The sequence below is a fragment of the Carassius carassius genome, chromosome 19, assembly GCF_963082965.1.
Source record: "Carassius carassius chromosome 19, fCarCar2.1, whole genome shotgun sequence".
Taxonomy (NCBI): Eukaryota; Metazoa; Chordata; class Actinopteri; order Cypriniformes; family Cyprinidae; genus Carassius; species Carassius carassius.
In genome coordinates this window covers 13,815,839-13,831,435 of record NC_081773.1, presented here as the reverse complement: position 1 = coordinate 13,831,435, position 15,597 = coordinate 13,815,839, and the positions used below count along the sequence as shown (strand labels likewise).

Here is a 15,597-nt window from a genome sequence, read left to right as displayed (position 1 = left end):
ACAAAAGTCCTATATGTTGAATTGATCGATTGATGTCTTGGCCAAATGCATACAAAACAAAACAAACAAGCAGGGATGATAATCACGATGATCAAATAATATTTGGTGTCATTTATAAATCTTGAATTATTCGTTCTGAATAAAGACAGCCTTCTGTCTAGGTTAGAAGTGCTTCTCCCGATTTCAAAATAAAAGTTAGTCAATTTAGTCTAATAAATCTATAATCTATATCTATATTAAATCTATTTTTCAAAATATGTTATTATTCTTTCAAATAAACTATAGACATACCTAAATAAGCGCTATATAAGACAGTATTAAGTGACATTTTAAACGTAGTCCTCCCAAAAGAGAAATAATATCAACCTTATATTAAAACTACCCATATATTACTATTTATACTCAACTTAGTAATGAAAAATAAATATTTCTCTCCAAATGCTTTATGGCTCACTGCGCATGCGCGGATGTGTAGGAAGTGCTCGCAGACCGATAATCAGCTGATAGATCAAAAACCGAGCAGCCAGCCACCACCAAAACAGCCACGACTGGCAACAACAGGTAAATATCACTAATGCTGGTAGTCTTATGTGACTCTATGTATGTAAAAGAGGTGTGATTATTTTAGAAATTGGTGTTCATGACACCGCTCGGCCCGCTTCGCCCGGATCGAGACGAGTCACGTTAATAATGGTCAGAGTCTATTCTGCGCCTCTAATGCATCATATCAGATACATTCAGATGACTGTCAGAGTTATCGATTAAAGCACGTAAACACACACACGCCGGATTATTACAGTTGTGCATTAGTTCAGTAGACATATACTTGATTATTAGATTATTTATCAGATGAGTCGACATAGCCTTCTCCTGGTTATCAGATGTATTGTTCAGGATAAAAAGACATGCACTAGATTCATTATTCAGATTAGCAGACATACACCTGATGATTGGAGTTATTATTTAGATCAATAGATTTTCGCCTGATTTTTAGAATGATTAATCAAATCGATAAAAATACGCCTGGTTTTTTAAGTTGTTAATCAGATCGATGGATATTTACTTGATTATTACATACTGGTAATAATTTTGTATTAATAGACAGGTTATGAATATATTCTAGATGAAACGCAACATTCAAATGGACAGATGTTGCATAATGCAGTTTCCACCCCATAATGATAAAATGTGAGTGCAAAACATGGTAAAGCTTAAGTTTACAATGTAAATGTCAAGTAATACAGTATGTGTAAATGCAATTCATTACAACAACACTGTCGACATAACTGTACAGATACAATCAGGTCAACAAAGTTGTTACAAAAAAAAGTGCACATTGTTTTTGCCTTTATATTGCTGTATGTGATGTCCAGCCGACTTTGACCTATTAAAGGGTTAAGCTATAAATATTTGCAAACCAATGCAAACTCGGAGAACAGCACACGAAGGAGAAACCACAAAGAGGTGACAGTTTCACAAACCTGGTGGTGTTCCACTTGCAAAACATCTAGTTTATTGATCATTGTTTATGTCGACATCCATTACAGGAGGAATTTGCAACAATAAAATTCATTCTTTTGGACAAATGGTGGATTAGGAATGTATGAGGGGGCTGTACTTTCAGTAAACAGATATTTTCACTAAGATGCTGAGATAAGAGTTGTTGTTTTGTCATGCTATGCCCAATAAATCAATCTTGAAGTTGGATACCTGCCACCTTGTTTTCTTGAAACATTTGTAAGCTGTTGAACCAGACACACAGATTTAAATGGTCATGAGGATGTGTAGCAATGCGGTTTTACCTAAGAAATGTTGTTGTGTTGCTTTACTCATCAGCTTCCCTATTTCTGATGAGAACTGATTCACTACACAGAGCATCTGTGGTTCTGACTGCTGACTGGAAAGTTATAATTTGGCTTTGTATGGAAGGAGAAACTGAAGACAACTGTATTCTCACTTCTGTCCTCCAATTTTGCTTATTTGATTAGTTTTAGTTTGGTTTTGCGATAGCCAAAACATTTATCCAGAAATGAACATTTTGGCATCATTTACTCACCCTCATGACTAGCTGTCTTTTGTGGAACATAAATGAAGATATATATATATATATATATATATATATATATATATATATATATATATATATATATATATATATAATGTCTCAGTATGTTTTGGATTACTTGTAATGGCTTATCTTCAGTAAGTTAACTCTCCTTTACCAGAATGTTTTAGTTGTAAGTTACTTCCTCTTCCTTTACCCGTTCCACTTACATTCTACTCTTATTGTTGTTGATTTTTTAGCATCACAGTCTGACAGCTATCCACACAACTTTAAAAGAAGTCTCCAGTACTAGTTGTTGAGTTGCTGCTTTTAGAGACGCTGTCAGGGAGGACGGCCACCCTTCCTACATCATGAACACTCGTGGGACCGGCAGGGCCAATGGAAGCCTACCGCAGACCAAGATCTGCCAGTTCAAATTGGTGCTGCTGGGAGACATGGCTGTTGGCAAGTCCAGCCTGGTGCTGCGCTTTGTTAAGGGCCAGTTTGATGAGTTTCAGGAGACCACCATTGGAGGTGAGGCATAGGGGATGGATTTGAATTGAGTTCATAAAGATGGGTAATGGGTAATAATATTTAGGTGGATTTTGGTTGGTTTATTGCATTTACATTCCTACATACTGTACTGTTCTAAAGTTTGAGGTCAGTAAGATTTTGTTTTTTCAAATAAATGAATAATTTTATTCAGCATACATGCATAAATGCTATTCTTTTGTACTTTCTATTCGTCAAAGAATCCTTAAAAATGTATCTCCAGTGTTGATAATAATAAATCACTCTTAAGTTCTGAAAGATCATGTGACACTAAAGACTGGAGTGATGGCTGCTAAAAATTCAGCTTTGCTATCTACAGTAAAATAGAACACATTTTCATAATATTTCACAATACTACTGTTATTGCGCAAATAAATGCAGCCTTGGTAAGTAAAATAGATTTATTTCAAAAACATTACAAATATAACTGACCCCAAAGTTTTGATTAAGTTGGATTATTTTACCAAGCACAACCAATTGTGCCACAGGAACACTGGTTTGAAAAAAAAAAAAAAACCTTTGCACACCTAGATTTTTGCCCGTTACCCTTGCTCTGCAAATAAACACTTCAAGAGCTGGACGAATACCGGGGAGATCTTTGTAAATTTCATAGTTTCATCGGGTGTGAGCAACAGAGTTAGTCAGTGCCGAGAACACACTTGTGGGTTCTTTTTAGCTATTTATAACCTTGTGTTAACTGAACTTATACTTAGTCATAGCTGTAGATTTCATCACGTGTGAGTATGATGACAAACCATTTTCATTATCTCTGAGTATAATCTTCACACTAGCATTTGCAAACATTGTTATAGACTTTGCAACACTAATATCAGACTGGAGTTCTTGCTAAAGCAATAAAGCACTTGAGATCATGAATTGAAGTGATTTTACCTTGATTAAGGGGTAATTTTAGGCATGCACCTGTGGTTAAGTCACATTAAAACACAGCCTTGAGTTGATTAAAACTGCAGCAACAGCAGTATAATAAAAGACAGATGTTCAATGAATAAGTAATTCTAATAAATTACACTTAACATTGATTATAGAAATCAGAATAAATAATTCTACTGCCAAGTAAATTGTTCATTAGCTTAAATATGTTGTTTACACTTGCTTTAGCCTTGCTGCATTTATATATCAATGTCAGACACATCATATTATTAATCCTTGAAACTTTTTGTCTGTTGTCCACCATCAGCTGCGTTCTTGGCACAGTCTGTTTGTCTGGATGACACTACAGTGAAGTTTGAGATTTGGGACACGGCTGGACAGGAGCGCTATCACAGCTTGGCCCCCATGTACTACCGGGGAGCCCAGGCGGCTATTGTAGTTTTTGACATCACCAAGCCTGTAAGTTTACAATGGTACACTCTTCGTAAAAAGTTTTATTTGGTAAAATAGTAGATTTGTTGCTTAGTCTTTAGCCATGTGTTTGTAGGAAACATTTGAGCGAGCGAAAGCTTGGGTGAAAGAGCTGCAGCGGCAGGCCAGTCCCAACATCGTCATCGCTCTCTCAGGAAACAAGTCTGACCTAGCGGACAAGAGACTCGTGGAGTATGAGGTCATATCCTTTTTTTTATTATATTTCAAGACATGGGAGTTGTAACGTTCTTTAAAGGAACACTCCACCGTTTTTTGAGATAGGGCTTATTCACATTATTTCCTACATTTAGATAGGTGGGCAAATGCATTTTTGTGTCAGTGCATGCATTGTTTTAGTTTGACTTGGTCGGCGTTAGCTTAGCTTAGCACAATGAATGGAATCCTTTGTTGCTTAGTAAAAGTGATAAAAAAAAAAAAACCCCACCTAATTACTTCTTGTGGCCTGCGTATTCACAACGAGTACAAATAGCGATCCAGATTAACACTAGGCGATTTCCTAGGCAGATATTGACTTGGGACTATATTATGGGGAAGCACAGGCGAAGCACTGCTGCTTAGGCGAAGCACTGCTACTTCGGTGCAGAGATATCACGCAACACATGAAATCCCACGAATTCCGTCAACATAGCGGCGTGCAATGCGTCAAAAAAAACAGAAGAAGAAGAACATACCGGCGTGACCTGCACCGAGTGTCTTCGCTCTTGGATGATTTATTTTGAGAAGTTACAGCAAACATGGTTATTACCTGCATAGCAAAAGGTTGTGAGAACAAGCAAAGGACATACACGAATGTAATGTTTCACAGAATTCCACCTAATGTGGAACTGAGAAATAAATGGCTAGCAGCTCTGGAGATCTGTAGTTCAACGCCTCTCAACAAAATAAAGCAGTATCGTGTTTGCGAAGAACATTTTGCACCAGAGGACTACTTTGAAAACACAGGAAGAACAAAGTGCACATGTAAGTTGTCTTTTATTTCTCTTCCTATATAACCTATATTGCCTGTGAAAACATCAACTCTATGTGAATACAGCTATAATATGGGTCGATCTATACATGCGTCATGATTAAAATCACTTACTCTGTGGACAGCTGTCCATTTGGTCCATTCGGCGTGGGGCGTTTTTTCCAGTTCACTTTGTCACACCGGAAAAAAAAATCGAGTACTGCAGAATGGATCAGCGCCGTGAAATCCTCTGTAGATGTGACACAACTTCAGGCACGCTCATCTTGATCTGACGTGTTGAGCCTGGTCATCAATGGCAAAAACATGTCCCACTCTCTACAGCATAGACACTCTATTTCCGTCGGCATAGATTGGCATATTCCCCCACATTCACACCACCAGTTCATGTTGGCTCTCATGACGAGCGATAGCAACCTCCTCCTCCTGTCGTTCTATTTCCAAAGCACGCAGCTCGTCTTCTGTAAACTCTGGTTCAAATAGGTATGGTTCTGGTTCTTGACTGTCTGAGAAGTCACCCTCTTCGTCTCTCTCAAAATCAGCCATGTTCATCACCATTCGTGTACTGTAAGGAAAATAGCCAGGCAGCTACTATACTTGACTATTCACGCCGGTATGTTGACGGAAGTCGTGGGATTTCATGTGTTGCGTGATATCTCTGCGCCGAAGTAGCAGTGCTTCGCTAAGCAGCAGTGCTTCGCCTGTGCTTCCCCATAATATAGTCCCAAGTCAATATCTGCCTAGGAAATCGCCTAGTGTTAATCTGGATCGCTATTTGTACTCGTTGTGAATACGCAGGCCACAAGAAGTAATTAGGTGGGTTTTTTAATTTTTTTTTATCACTTTTACTCAGGCCATGCTAGCTGGCAACAAAGGATTCCATTCATTGTGCTAAGCTAAGCTAACGCCGACCCAGTCAAACTAAAACAATGCATGCACTGAATCAAAAATGCATTTGCCCACCTATCTAAATGTAGGAAATAATGTGAATAAGCCCTATTTCAAAAAAACGGTGGAGTGTTCCTTTAAGGGGCAAAAATAATCCTTTTGTGGTTTGATTTATAAATACCTCTGGGATTGTTGCGTGTGTAGTGTGCTGCTATTTTTATTTCAACGCACACAGAACAGAATAAAAAAGTTTCAGTTTCAATGGATTACCATTCAAAAGTTAGTGGTTGGTACGAATTTTAATTGTTTAAAAAAAAGCCTCTCGTGCACATGAAGACAGCATTTATTTGATCAAAAATACAGTAAAACAGTTATATTGTAACATATTATAGGCTACTATTTAAAATAACTGTTTTCTATTTTTTATATATTTTATAATGTAATGATTCTAGTGATAGCAAAGCAAAATTTTCAACAGCCATTACTTCAGTCTTCAGAGTGACGTTCCTTCAGAAATCATTCTAATATGCCGATTTAATGTGCAGGAAATTGCTTGTATAAGTTCTTATTCTAATCAATGTTTTGAGAGAAATGTGATACATTTATTCAGAATTTTTTGATAAATAGAAAGTTCTAAAAGAACAGCATTTGTCACATTGAAATCCTTTGTAACATTACAAATGTCTGTACTGTCACTTATAGAATAGAATAGAAGCATATTTGTCTATATATATATATATATAATTATAATAATATATTTCAGCCCAAACTGTTGAGTATTTCTTTAATGTCTTGTGTGCAGTAACCAAGACATTCATTTTACATTTATGTACAGGAAGCCCAGACATATGCAGAAGACACAGGCTTGCTTTTCATGGAAACCTCTGCCAAGACTGCAATGAATGTAAACGAGTTGTTCCTGGCCATTGGTAAGTGTTAAAGCCGTCTTCTTATTAGTGTACTCTGTGCAGGTAATTGGTACTACACTGAATCTATATTATCTAAAAAAAAAAAAAAAGGTTTTAATAAGAATAAAAAGTAATAAGAATAGTTGCTATTGTATTTTAAGAAAATCTTTGGTTACTAGGGTAAGTGCTTGTAAGGGGCAACAAACTATTGTTAGTATTTTGTTTACAGGTATAATTAAAAATTCAAATGGCATACTGTCCCAGTACCAGATTATCCAGATTGTAATTTCTTAATTATGTTGCATTATTCTTTATCTGTGAAGTTGTGATGAGACAATGTAGTGATATCTGATCTTTTCAATTGTGACATACATCCGAGTGAAACAGAAAAAAAAGTGTTTCTTTCAGTCGGTTGTTGATTAGATGGAGGCAGATCTGAACACAACCTTCAGTTGATTGTAAGAAGAGGTCAGGGTTTAAAGAAAGGATTGAAGATGTTTTGCATACAGTATGTCAGCAAAGATAATTCAGTTTTACTGGTTTATAAAGTTTTTGACATTTTGATTAAAAATTAAAAGTAAAAAAAAAAAATGCATGGATGAACTATTCACAATATAATTAGTAACATTATTTAGGAAATAGAGTGAGTTTCATTTCATGCCAAATTTAAACAAAAGATTAACGTTATGACTTTTTCATTCAGTTTTCATTCAGCTCTTTTATTTTTATTTATCAATAGCAAAAAAGATGCCAAAAACAGACACCCAAAACCCCACGCATGCTGCCCGACACAGGGGGGTCAACCTGCAGGACCCAGATGCACAGTCCACTCGAAGCTGCTGTGGGAACTAAAGGCCTGTCAACACTCCACCACGGGAGACCACAGACACCTTCTCCTTCCCAAAATCACACCCTTTCACCTCCTAAGACGGATACGGAAAGAAAGAGAGAGGAATTACAGAAAGAGATTGAGGGAAAATCCCTCAGTGATGCCATCAAGAGATTTTTCAAGGAAGACTTCTGATGGACAGGGCAGAAAGCGAACCTACGATGGACTCTGTCATAACTGGCAGTAAATATGGATTCTGTATTCTTTTTAAGTCAACAATAATTTCAGCCTGTGTTCATTTTCAGTATGCAAGCACCAAGGTGTCACCCAAACAGATACAGGAACACAGAAGAATCAGAATGAACAGAAGAGTTATTTCATGACAAATCCTGTTCTCAGTCCTGGAATGAGCCTAAATGGTCCATAATGCCCCCTTAAAACAGCTAGAAGTCTTCAAGCATCCGTATGTTACCTGTAAGAGTATCCATAAGCTCTGGGCTCTCCCATTCTGATCCCAACTCTGTAACACTGGAAGGACGTCAGCACCTTACCCTAAACTAACCCTTGGAATTGTTCAACCATGAGCCACATCTACTAAAAAGGACCACTGAAGCAGAAGTTTTTCTTTCACACTGAGCTTGTTTTTTCAGCCTCCAGCTTTATTTATTACCTTTGTTTGAACTGGTCTCCCGTAAGTAACTCGTCATTTATCTTATACCCAAAAAGTATTGAAGAACATCACTGTTGTCTTCCCTATCCCATTTCCTTCTCCTGACCACATCGACCTTGAAGTTAAGTGTTGAAGTTAACGAAACAACAGCAAGCTCTACGATGCCTTCTCTACGTTCTGGTCGCTTTGTGTAAATTACTGTTTGAGAAACAATCGACAAATCATTTACAGCATATTGGCATCAACCAGATGACTGTTCATAAACCATTTCGCTTTAGAAGTAATCGCAGAATAACACACATTGGTTCGTCTGGAAAAGGAAGTCATGCAATACCAGACCAATGTCTCAGTATGTGTTATTAAAAAGCAACAAAAATATCCACTAATCAACAACGTGATTGATTTAGCAACCAGTGTTGTGCAATACGTCGGGATGGCAAATCACAGCAAGGGAATTTTTGGCCCGCAAAGCCCCTCAAAAAAAAAAAAGAGGAAAAAAACAGAAGTGCCTACTCCGTTTTTTCCGTGTTCTTTGTTTTGGGCTTGTTTGAGGTCGTGAGACCGCAGAAAAGTAGCGTTTTCGAGACGCTTGCCCGAAGTGTACAGGCAGTAACCTGTAAGAACAATTAGTTGAGCGTGTTTTTAACAGTTTTTGTTTTATGGATGCTGTTTGTTGAGGTGCATAAAATGAGTTTTATTTAAAATTGATTTTAGTCAGTAAGTTAATGGGTTACCAATACATTTGTATGATCATTTAGGGAATGAATTGGGTATCATGATATGGTGTCACACAGCTAGAAGTCATTTGTCATGTGTCTTCAGGTCCACTTTTTTTGTGGAATAGATCTGATCTCCTGTTAACACCTCTGTGAACTGAAATGTTAAATAAAGCTGTGCTGTTCTGCTATGAATGGAATGTGGCTTTAGTTTCTGTGGCTTTTTGACTAGCCTTGATCTAAATCTCTGCTAACTTTACCCTTAAAGCATCTAAACTAAATACCACTAGCAGCACCAAATGATATCACAAACATAACGACCAAACAGGTTTCTCAAATGTTTCTGGTTCTAAATGTTAATAGATAGCCCTCTAGATGTATTGTGTGGCATTTCAGGCATTTCAATTTTGGAATTCCCCTACCTCCTGCTTGAATGTAACCGGAATGGCAATCGAGGTCAAATATCCAACTTAGTCATTAAGTGTCATTTGACGTCATTTTCAAGATGGCTGAGACCACAGCAGCATTCGTTCCATTGGTTATTTTGAACTGGAAATGGGAGAACTCAAGATTTGTGTGGAGCAGGGCATAACTGGAATGGTTTGAGATCAGAACAGGGAAATTTAATCTTTAGCATAGAGTTCTGCAGGAAACCCAGAAACGAGTGAGCATTTTTGCACTTCCTAATCCTTTGTTCAGAAGTTTATGGGTTTTAGTTAAATGCATTAAATAAAGTTTGTGGTAACACAAGCATACAATATTTTCACATGTTATTCTATGACATAAAATACATCAGTAAAATCCTACACATTATTTCTCAATGTTGTGAAACAAGAAAACTTTTCTACTCACTAGTCTACTTCTACAGCCTTGTGTTTACTATAACACTCTTTCAAACAAAATTATGTAGATAAAGTAAGAATTTTAAATCAAGTTTATTGCCTAACATTAGCTTTTTACTTCTAGGAATTGCACTTATGCTTCAGAACTCATAAATATGTGGTGTTTTCACAAAATTTATTTAAATCACAATGGCCAAATTATTTGCTTTTTTAACAAATTAACCAGCATGATGCAAACATCTCGGCAACACTGGCTAGCCATAAAGGAAAGTTGCCGTAGGGATAGAGCAAGTTATTGCCTTTTTATGAAAGACTGAGATGGAATTTACAAAAAAAAGACATCAGGATCATATATTGTATAGACTTGATGTATTTACAATAGAATGGTAAAGCCAAGTCAATCGACACAAAGCTAGTAAAATAACAGTCCAGACAGAGTAAACTAATGAGTGTGATGTGATATATTTGGCTGAAAGATAGAAAGAAACAGATCATTAAAACCCATCACAAAGGAAAATAAATGACAAATGCAAGATAAAAATTCATGGTTGTGGTGTTACATGCCCCCCAAAAATCGACATGTTTTAAAACAGTTTTCCTTTAATTCCTCACAATTATAAAAAACCCTGCTCTTTAAAAACAATAATTACCAAGCAGATTAAATCAGTATAGGTACTCTTTCAACTCCTCAGACTCAAACTATCCAGCAGATCATACTTGGTATTACTTTGCTGATCAAAAAATATAATTGCATTTATCTAGCCCTCATTCTCTTCATCTTCTACTGCTGTGTAGATACTCTGGTTTCTCCGTTTGATTTGAGGTGTGCCACCTGTATGACTTGCTGACCCCTGAGTCGTCTCCCCGCTGGTGCGTTTGGGGATCCTGGCTGGTGTAAGGCCCCCCTCCTCTTCTGAGCTGCCCTGAGAGAGGGATGCTGAAGGAGGGGGAAGAGAAAGCGGCCGCAAGGAGCGTAGTGGAGCCTCTGATTCTGGTGCGGAACATGGGGGAGGTAAGATCAGTCTATTGGCCATCTCTCGCTGGGGACTGCTGTCTCGCTCGCTGTCCTGGCTCCCTACTTGCCCTTCTGGAACCACTGCATCTGTCCCTTTCCCCTCGGTACATTCTACTCCCTCATCCTCTTCCTCCTCCCATTCGTCCTCAATGGTGATTTCATCAGGATTATAGGAGCTGGAGAGGCCAGAGGTGTCAGTGGGGTACTCACTGGGTTCGTCTACACTCCCTGTGCTGTCCCCGTCCTCCTCTTCTTCATTTGCACCTGTGGCGCCCTCCTCTCCGTAAGCCTGCCCAGCCAGGATGTAGATGTCTGTCAGACCGAGGGTGGCACACAGCTCTGTGGTTTGGGGGTTGGTGGAGTAGACCGGGTGGGCATTGGGCTGTGGGCAGCTGGGGTCATAAGCGGGCACCGTCAGGCTGAAATTTTCAGGGATGCAAAGGTCACCGCTCAAATCACTCATGACCTCCATCATAGCTTCTTCTGATGCACTGAAATCCCACCTGAAAGAAACAGAGGAACAGGGTGTCTAAATACTGACAAATTAATTTGTGTGCAAAATACTGACTGTTTGTGTGCACAACTTCCTGATTAATAGTAGAATTTGAAGCCAATTTCTCAATTTATTAATTCTGATATTACAAACTGAATTCAGCAACATGCATTTAATTGATCAAAATTAGCAGTAAATGCATTTATAATGTCATGAAATACTAGTTTCAAATCAGTGCTGTTCATTTGAACTTTCTATTCATCAAAAAAATGTTGGTTTCCTTCAAAATATTAAGCAATGCAACCCTTTAAAAAAATTATAATAAGAAGAAATGCAGCAAATCAGCATATTACAATGATTTCTTAAGGATCGTTTGACATGACTGAATGGCTGCAGAAATTAAGCTTTGCCATAACAGGAATAAATTACATTTTAAAATATATTGTAATAGAAACTGTTATTTTTAAACTTTAATAATGTTTGTCAATTTTGTAGTTTTAATGTATTTGTGATCAATCAAAATAAGTCTTGGTGAGCATAAGAGACTCCGATCAAAAAGTTGGCCCCTTTTTTGAAAATATACAATTACATATTCAAAGAACAGTAGTTATGAACAGTGACAATGAGAATTATGAGGGACACAGGCAGCTATGACAATTCAACCAATCAAAGAGCATCTCAAAAAATATCCCACAGAATAATATCAGGAACAGAACAGAGCTTATTGGGAATATTTATTAGGGAATACTTATTGGGCAGACTGCGCCAGAAAAGAAAAAATCTCTGAACAAAGTCGTTACTTTAGTTTTCTTTGCACACAAGTATACTTTTAGGTTGATAAAATTACAGTTGAATCACTGATGTCACATTAACTATTTTATCGATGTCCTTACTACCTTTCCAGGCCTTGAATGTGGTAGTTCCCTTGCTATCTATGGAAGGTCAGAAAGTTCTTGGATTTCATCAGAAAGATCTTAATTTGTGTTCCAAAGATGAACAAAAGTCTTAGGGGTTTGGAACGACATGAGGGTGAGTAAATAATGACAGTATTTTAATTTTTGGGGGACCTATCCCTTTAAGAATAATCGTAAAATGATGTGCATGAAAATGTAGTTATCGTAACATAGTCTGTACCTGGTGTGTAGTCCATTGTCTTGTGGTGGGTTCCAGAAATTGCAGGATGGTTTCTGAAGGCTGTCTGTCGCTTTCAAGATGGCCAGCCATTCTGGATCATACTCAAGGTGCTCAGAGGAGCCCGGTCGGTCTGCTACCTCCACAATCTGCAAAACCAAAACATTACTCAAAAAAGACTAGATCTACTACTTGGATCTTACAATATTTGGACAAAGTGGATACTACTGGAAGAGCTTGAAACACGTTTTGTTGATGGAAACAGCAGAAAAATTACCTGAAGAAAGTCTCTATGTGGAAGACACTTGTCAAGTGAAAGAAACTTGGTGATCTTTGGGGCAGCATTTTTCTCAGCCTGTTATGATAAATAGCCAGTTGTGATTGACTTTATAATGTATAATAAACTCTGGAGATTTTGATGATATATAGGTTTATATCACTCTATTTTTATAAATACCCACCTCGTGCTGCATCAGTGCAGCGAACTTCACGTGCAGGTGAGCTGAAAACCAGTATGTGGGCTGCAGGTGGTCCAGAAGCTCTGCAGCAGCAGGGCTGCCCAAGGTGCCGCTCTCTACTTCCTGTCTGAGGAACTTCTTCTGGCGCAGAAGCTGGTTTGTGTTGCCATAGTAATAAATGCCTCGTGGCCAATCATGGGTCATGAAGATGTCTATGGGCATCTTGATCTGGAGGAGTTAGGTTTAATATTAGACATGAATCGCAAAATATTGTTTCCATCTTTTTATGAGTTAAACTGTAAATCATATTTTGATCACATTTTTTTTTCTGTTGATGCATTTAAAATATATTTTATCTAAAAGTACTGGATTTAAGGATGTCACTTAACGACTTACCTGTTTAAGTTTGAAGACATCAATGTTTCTTATGTGGTACACGCTGCGCAAAGATTCTGGGCTGTATGGTGGGAACTCAAAGTGTCCTGAAATTGCATAAGGTTCAGAAATGTCATTTTTGGGTCTTATAACAACCGATTTGAAATTGGTAAAACTCACCTTTCTTGTAATCGTGGGATTTAAATATTCCCGAAAGACCTCCAATCCGTACACCTTTAAAGCGAACAATCCCAGCATAACCTGAGGAATGAGGAACATCAAATCCATTGAGAACTATTTAAAAAAAGGGTTAGTTCACTCAAAAATGAAAATTGCAGTCTTGTGAACTCGCTCACAACAAACCTGGAAGAGAAGACAATGCTGAATAAAGTCGTAATTTGTTATTATTTTTGGACCAAAATGTATTTTCGATGCTTCAAAAAATTCTTACTGACCCTCTGATGTCACATGGACTACTTTGATGATGTTTTTATTAACTTTCTGGACATGGACAGAATACCATACATACACTTTCAATGGAGGGACAGAAAGCTCTCGGACTAAATCTAAAATATCTTAAAATGTGTTCCGAAGATGAACGGAGGTCTTGCGGGTTTGGAACAACATGAGGGGGAGTCATTTATTTTGTTCTCACATTCTTTCTTGTAACTCCTTCCTCTCAGAGGCACAGATGATTGAATGGCTCATTATGCAGGCCTTTGTCTTCTCAGGTGTAAATCACAATGATATTCATGATAGTTTACGCCTACTCGCATATGACTTTTACCAACAAAAAGTGTCTTAGAAAATGTAAATCAATATATTGTTTTCTGTAAGTGAGTAAACAAGATGATTTTCACATAATTTAGAAAAAAAAATTCTAGGCTACAAGCTCCAGTTCTCAAAAGTCCCGGGAACCAATGTTCTCTATGTGTTTTTTTTTGCCTTTTTCAAGTGTTTTAACATTTTTAGTTTTTCACTAACCACGCATAATATTTTTTTTCTCAAAAACACAATCATGTACATACATGCATTTTACATATTATTATAGCCCAGTTTGTGCTGTTTACAGTGAGATTAGACTTTACCCATTCAGATATTTATAAGAAACTGAAAAAAGCACAAATGTCAGGGCATGACAAAACTTCTCCAGGCCCCAAAAATACCCTTAGACTCCAGAGGGTTAATGACATAATTTACATTTTTGGCTGAACTAACCCTTTAAGAAAACCGTAAAAGTCTGAGCATACAGCATTAAAACACAAATTTGGCACTACACTTATTAATCTTACTACATATTAAAGTAAAAAGGTTTGTGAGTATGAGCCAAAGATCTGACCCAGGTAATAGATGTTGGGAGCCACCCAGCCTCCATACGGAAGCTCCTGCAGATGGTTTGACGCCTCATGGTTTCCGCCAATGAAAATCGTCAGGACAGGAGCCTTTTTCTCACCAGAGTAGTACCTTAAAAAAAACGATGGATATGACATGTCGATGGTCGAGCAATATCAACGTAATGTTTACTTAACATTCACTCAAAAACTAAAATATTTGAAAAACGAAATGTGCTTTATGCATATAAAGAATAATAAATATGCAACCACTGAGTGGTCCTAACTTTGTAGTACAGTAAATCACTCATTGTTTAATGAAACATGTACGTTATCTACTGAATAATATTGGGTGTTTGCTTACTTGTAGAAGGTTTGCATGTGTCTGTACTTGGCAGGCACCGCCATGCACTTCATGTCTCCTTCATTTCTGACCGCCTGGAAGTCTCCGCAGCACAGCAGCAGATCCACCTTCACACCTTCTTTATTCTCCAGGTAACTGATGCTCTCATAGATCTTATCCAGCTCTCCGTGACAACAGCCTTCTACTGCCACCTTCATCCTTATATCTCTGATCAACAGCCTTACGCTTAAAGACGACAAATCGAGTTACCCATAGCACAAATGATCAATCTTTACATATTTGACATAATTCTTCTAGCAGCCGCTTCTAGCAGTCTATGCTTTTGCCTCCTTGAACTCACATGCTACTCTGCACATGCGCAGAACTGTCATGTGACCAGTGCATTAAATGCATTTTTTATTATTCATCCACACTTTCCTTCATTTATATTTGTTCTTCAATTTTATACTAAAATAATAATACAAAAAATAATGCAAGCTTTGATTTAAAGACTGATCAGCATTCGGTAAGCGCGTGAACAGTATATGGAATGTATAATAAAACAACCATGCAAAATAAATTGTCTCTTTTAAATGCATTGTTTTTACTTTATCTTTTCTCTGTATTGTTTTTCATATTCATACCAGTACTTTTT

At 37.5% G+C, this 15,597-nt stretch overlaps 2 protein-coding genes across 2 annotated transcripts; one reads left to right on the top strand and one right to left on the bottom strand.

Annotated features, from left to right (window-relative positions):
* The first annotated feature begins 436 nt into the window (after positions 1 to 436).
* Positions 437 to 9,154, top strand: rab5b (RAB5B, member RAS oncogene family). Its single transcript, XM_059499922.1, has 6 exons — positions 437 to 561; positions 2,305 to 2,578; positions 3,795 to 3,946; positions 4,035 to 4,157; positions 6,667 to 6,760; positions 7,479 to 9,154. Exons 2-6 carry the CDS (start codon positions 2,416 to 2,418, stop codon positions 7,589 to 7,591), a joined length of 645 nt encoding a protein of 214 aa, XP_059355905.1. The 5' UTR covers positions 437 to 561; positions 2,305 to 2,415; the 3' UTR covers positions 7,592 to 9,154.
* Positions 9,155 to 10,148: 994 nt separating this feature from the next.
* On the bottom strand, positions 10,149 to 15,330 carry dbr1 (debranching RNA lariats 1). The gene is made up of 8 exons (XM_059499921.1): positions 14,964 to 15,330; positions 14,608 to 14,732; positions 13,449 to 13,529; positions 13,290 to 13,375; positions 12,897 to 13,121; positions 12,713 to 12,790; positions 12,439 to 12,584; positions 10,149 to 11,314 (listed from the first exon to the last, which is right to left on the bottom strand). The coding sequence occupies exons 1-8, from the start codon at positions 15,158 to 15,160 to the stop codon at positions 10,555 to 10,557; spliced, it is 1,698 nt and encodes a 565-aa protein (XP_059355904.1). The 5' UTR covers positions 15,161 to 15,330; the 3' UTR covers positions 10,149 to 10,554.
* Between the last annotated feature and the right edge of the window lie 267 nt (positions 15,331 to 15,597).

Bases quoted from the DNA above. Each gene is read 5' to 3' on its own strand.
- rab5b (XM_059499922.1), top strand. From the start codon at position 2,416: ATGAACACTCGTGGGACCGGCAGGGCCAATGGAAGCCTACCGCAGACC. The intron at 2,579-3,794 runs GTGAGGCATAGG...GTCCACCATCAG, and splicing joins TCAGGAGACCACCATTGGAG to CTGCGTTCTTGGCACAGTCT. The intron at 3,947-4,034 runs GTAAGTTTACAA...ATGTGTTTGTAG, and splicing joins TTTTTGACATCACCAAGCCT to GAAACATTTGAGCGAGCGAA.
- dbr1 (XM_059499921.1), bottom strand. From the start codon at position 15,160: ATGAAGGTGGCAGTAGAAGGCTGTTGTCACGGAGAGCTGGATAAGATC. The intron at 13,122-13,289 runs GTAAGTCGTTAA...TAACTCCTCCAG, and splicing joins ATGTCTTCAAACTTAAACAG to ATCAAGATGCCCATAGACAT. The intron at 12,585-12,712 runs GTAATTTTTCTG...TTGGTTTTGCAG, and splicing joins CACATAGAGACTTTCTTCAG to ATTGTGGAGGTAGCAGACCG.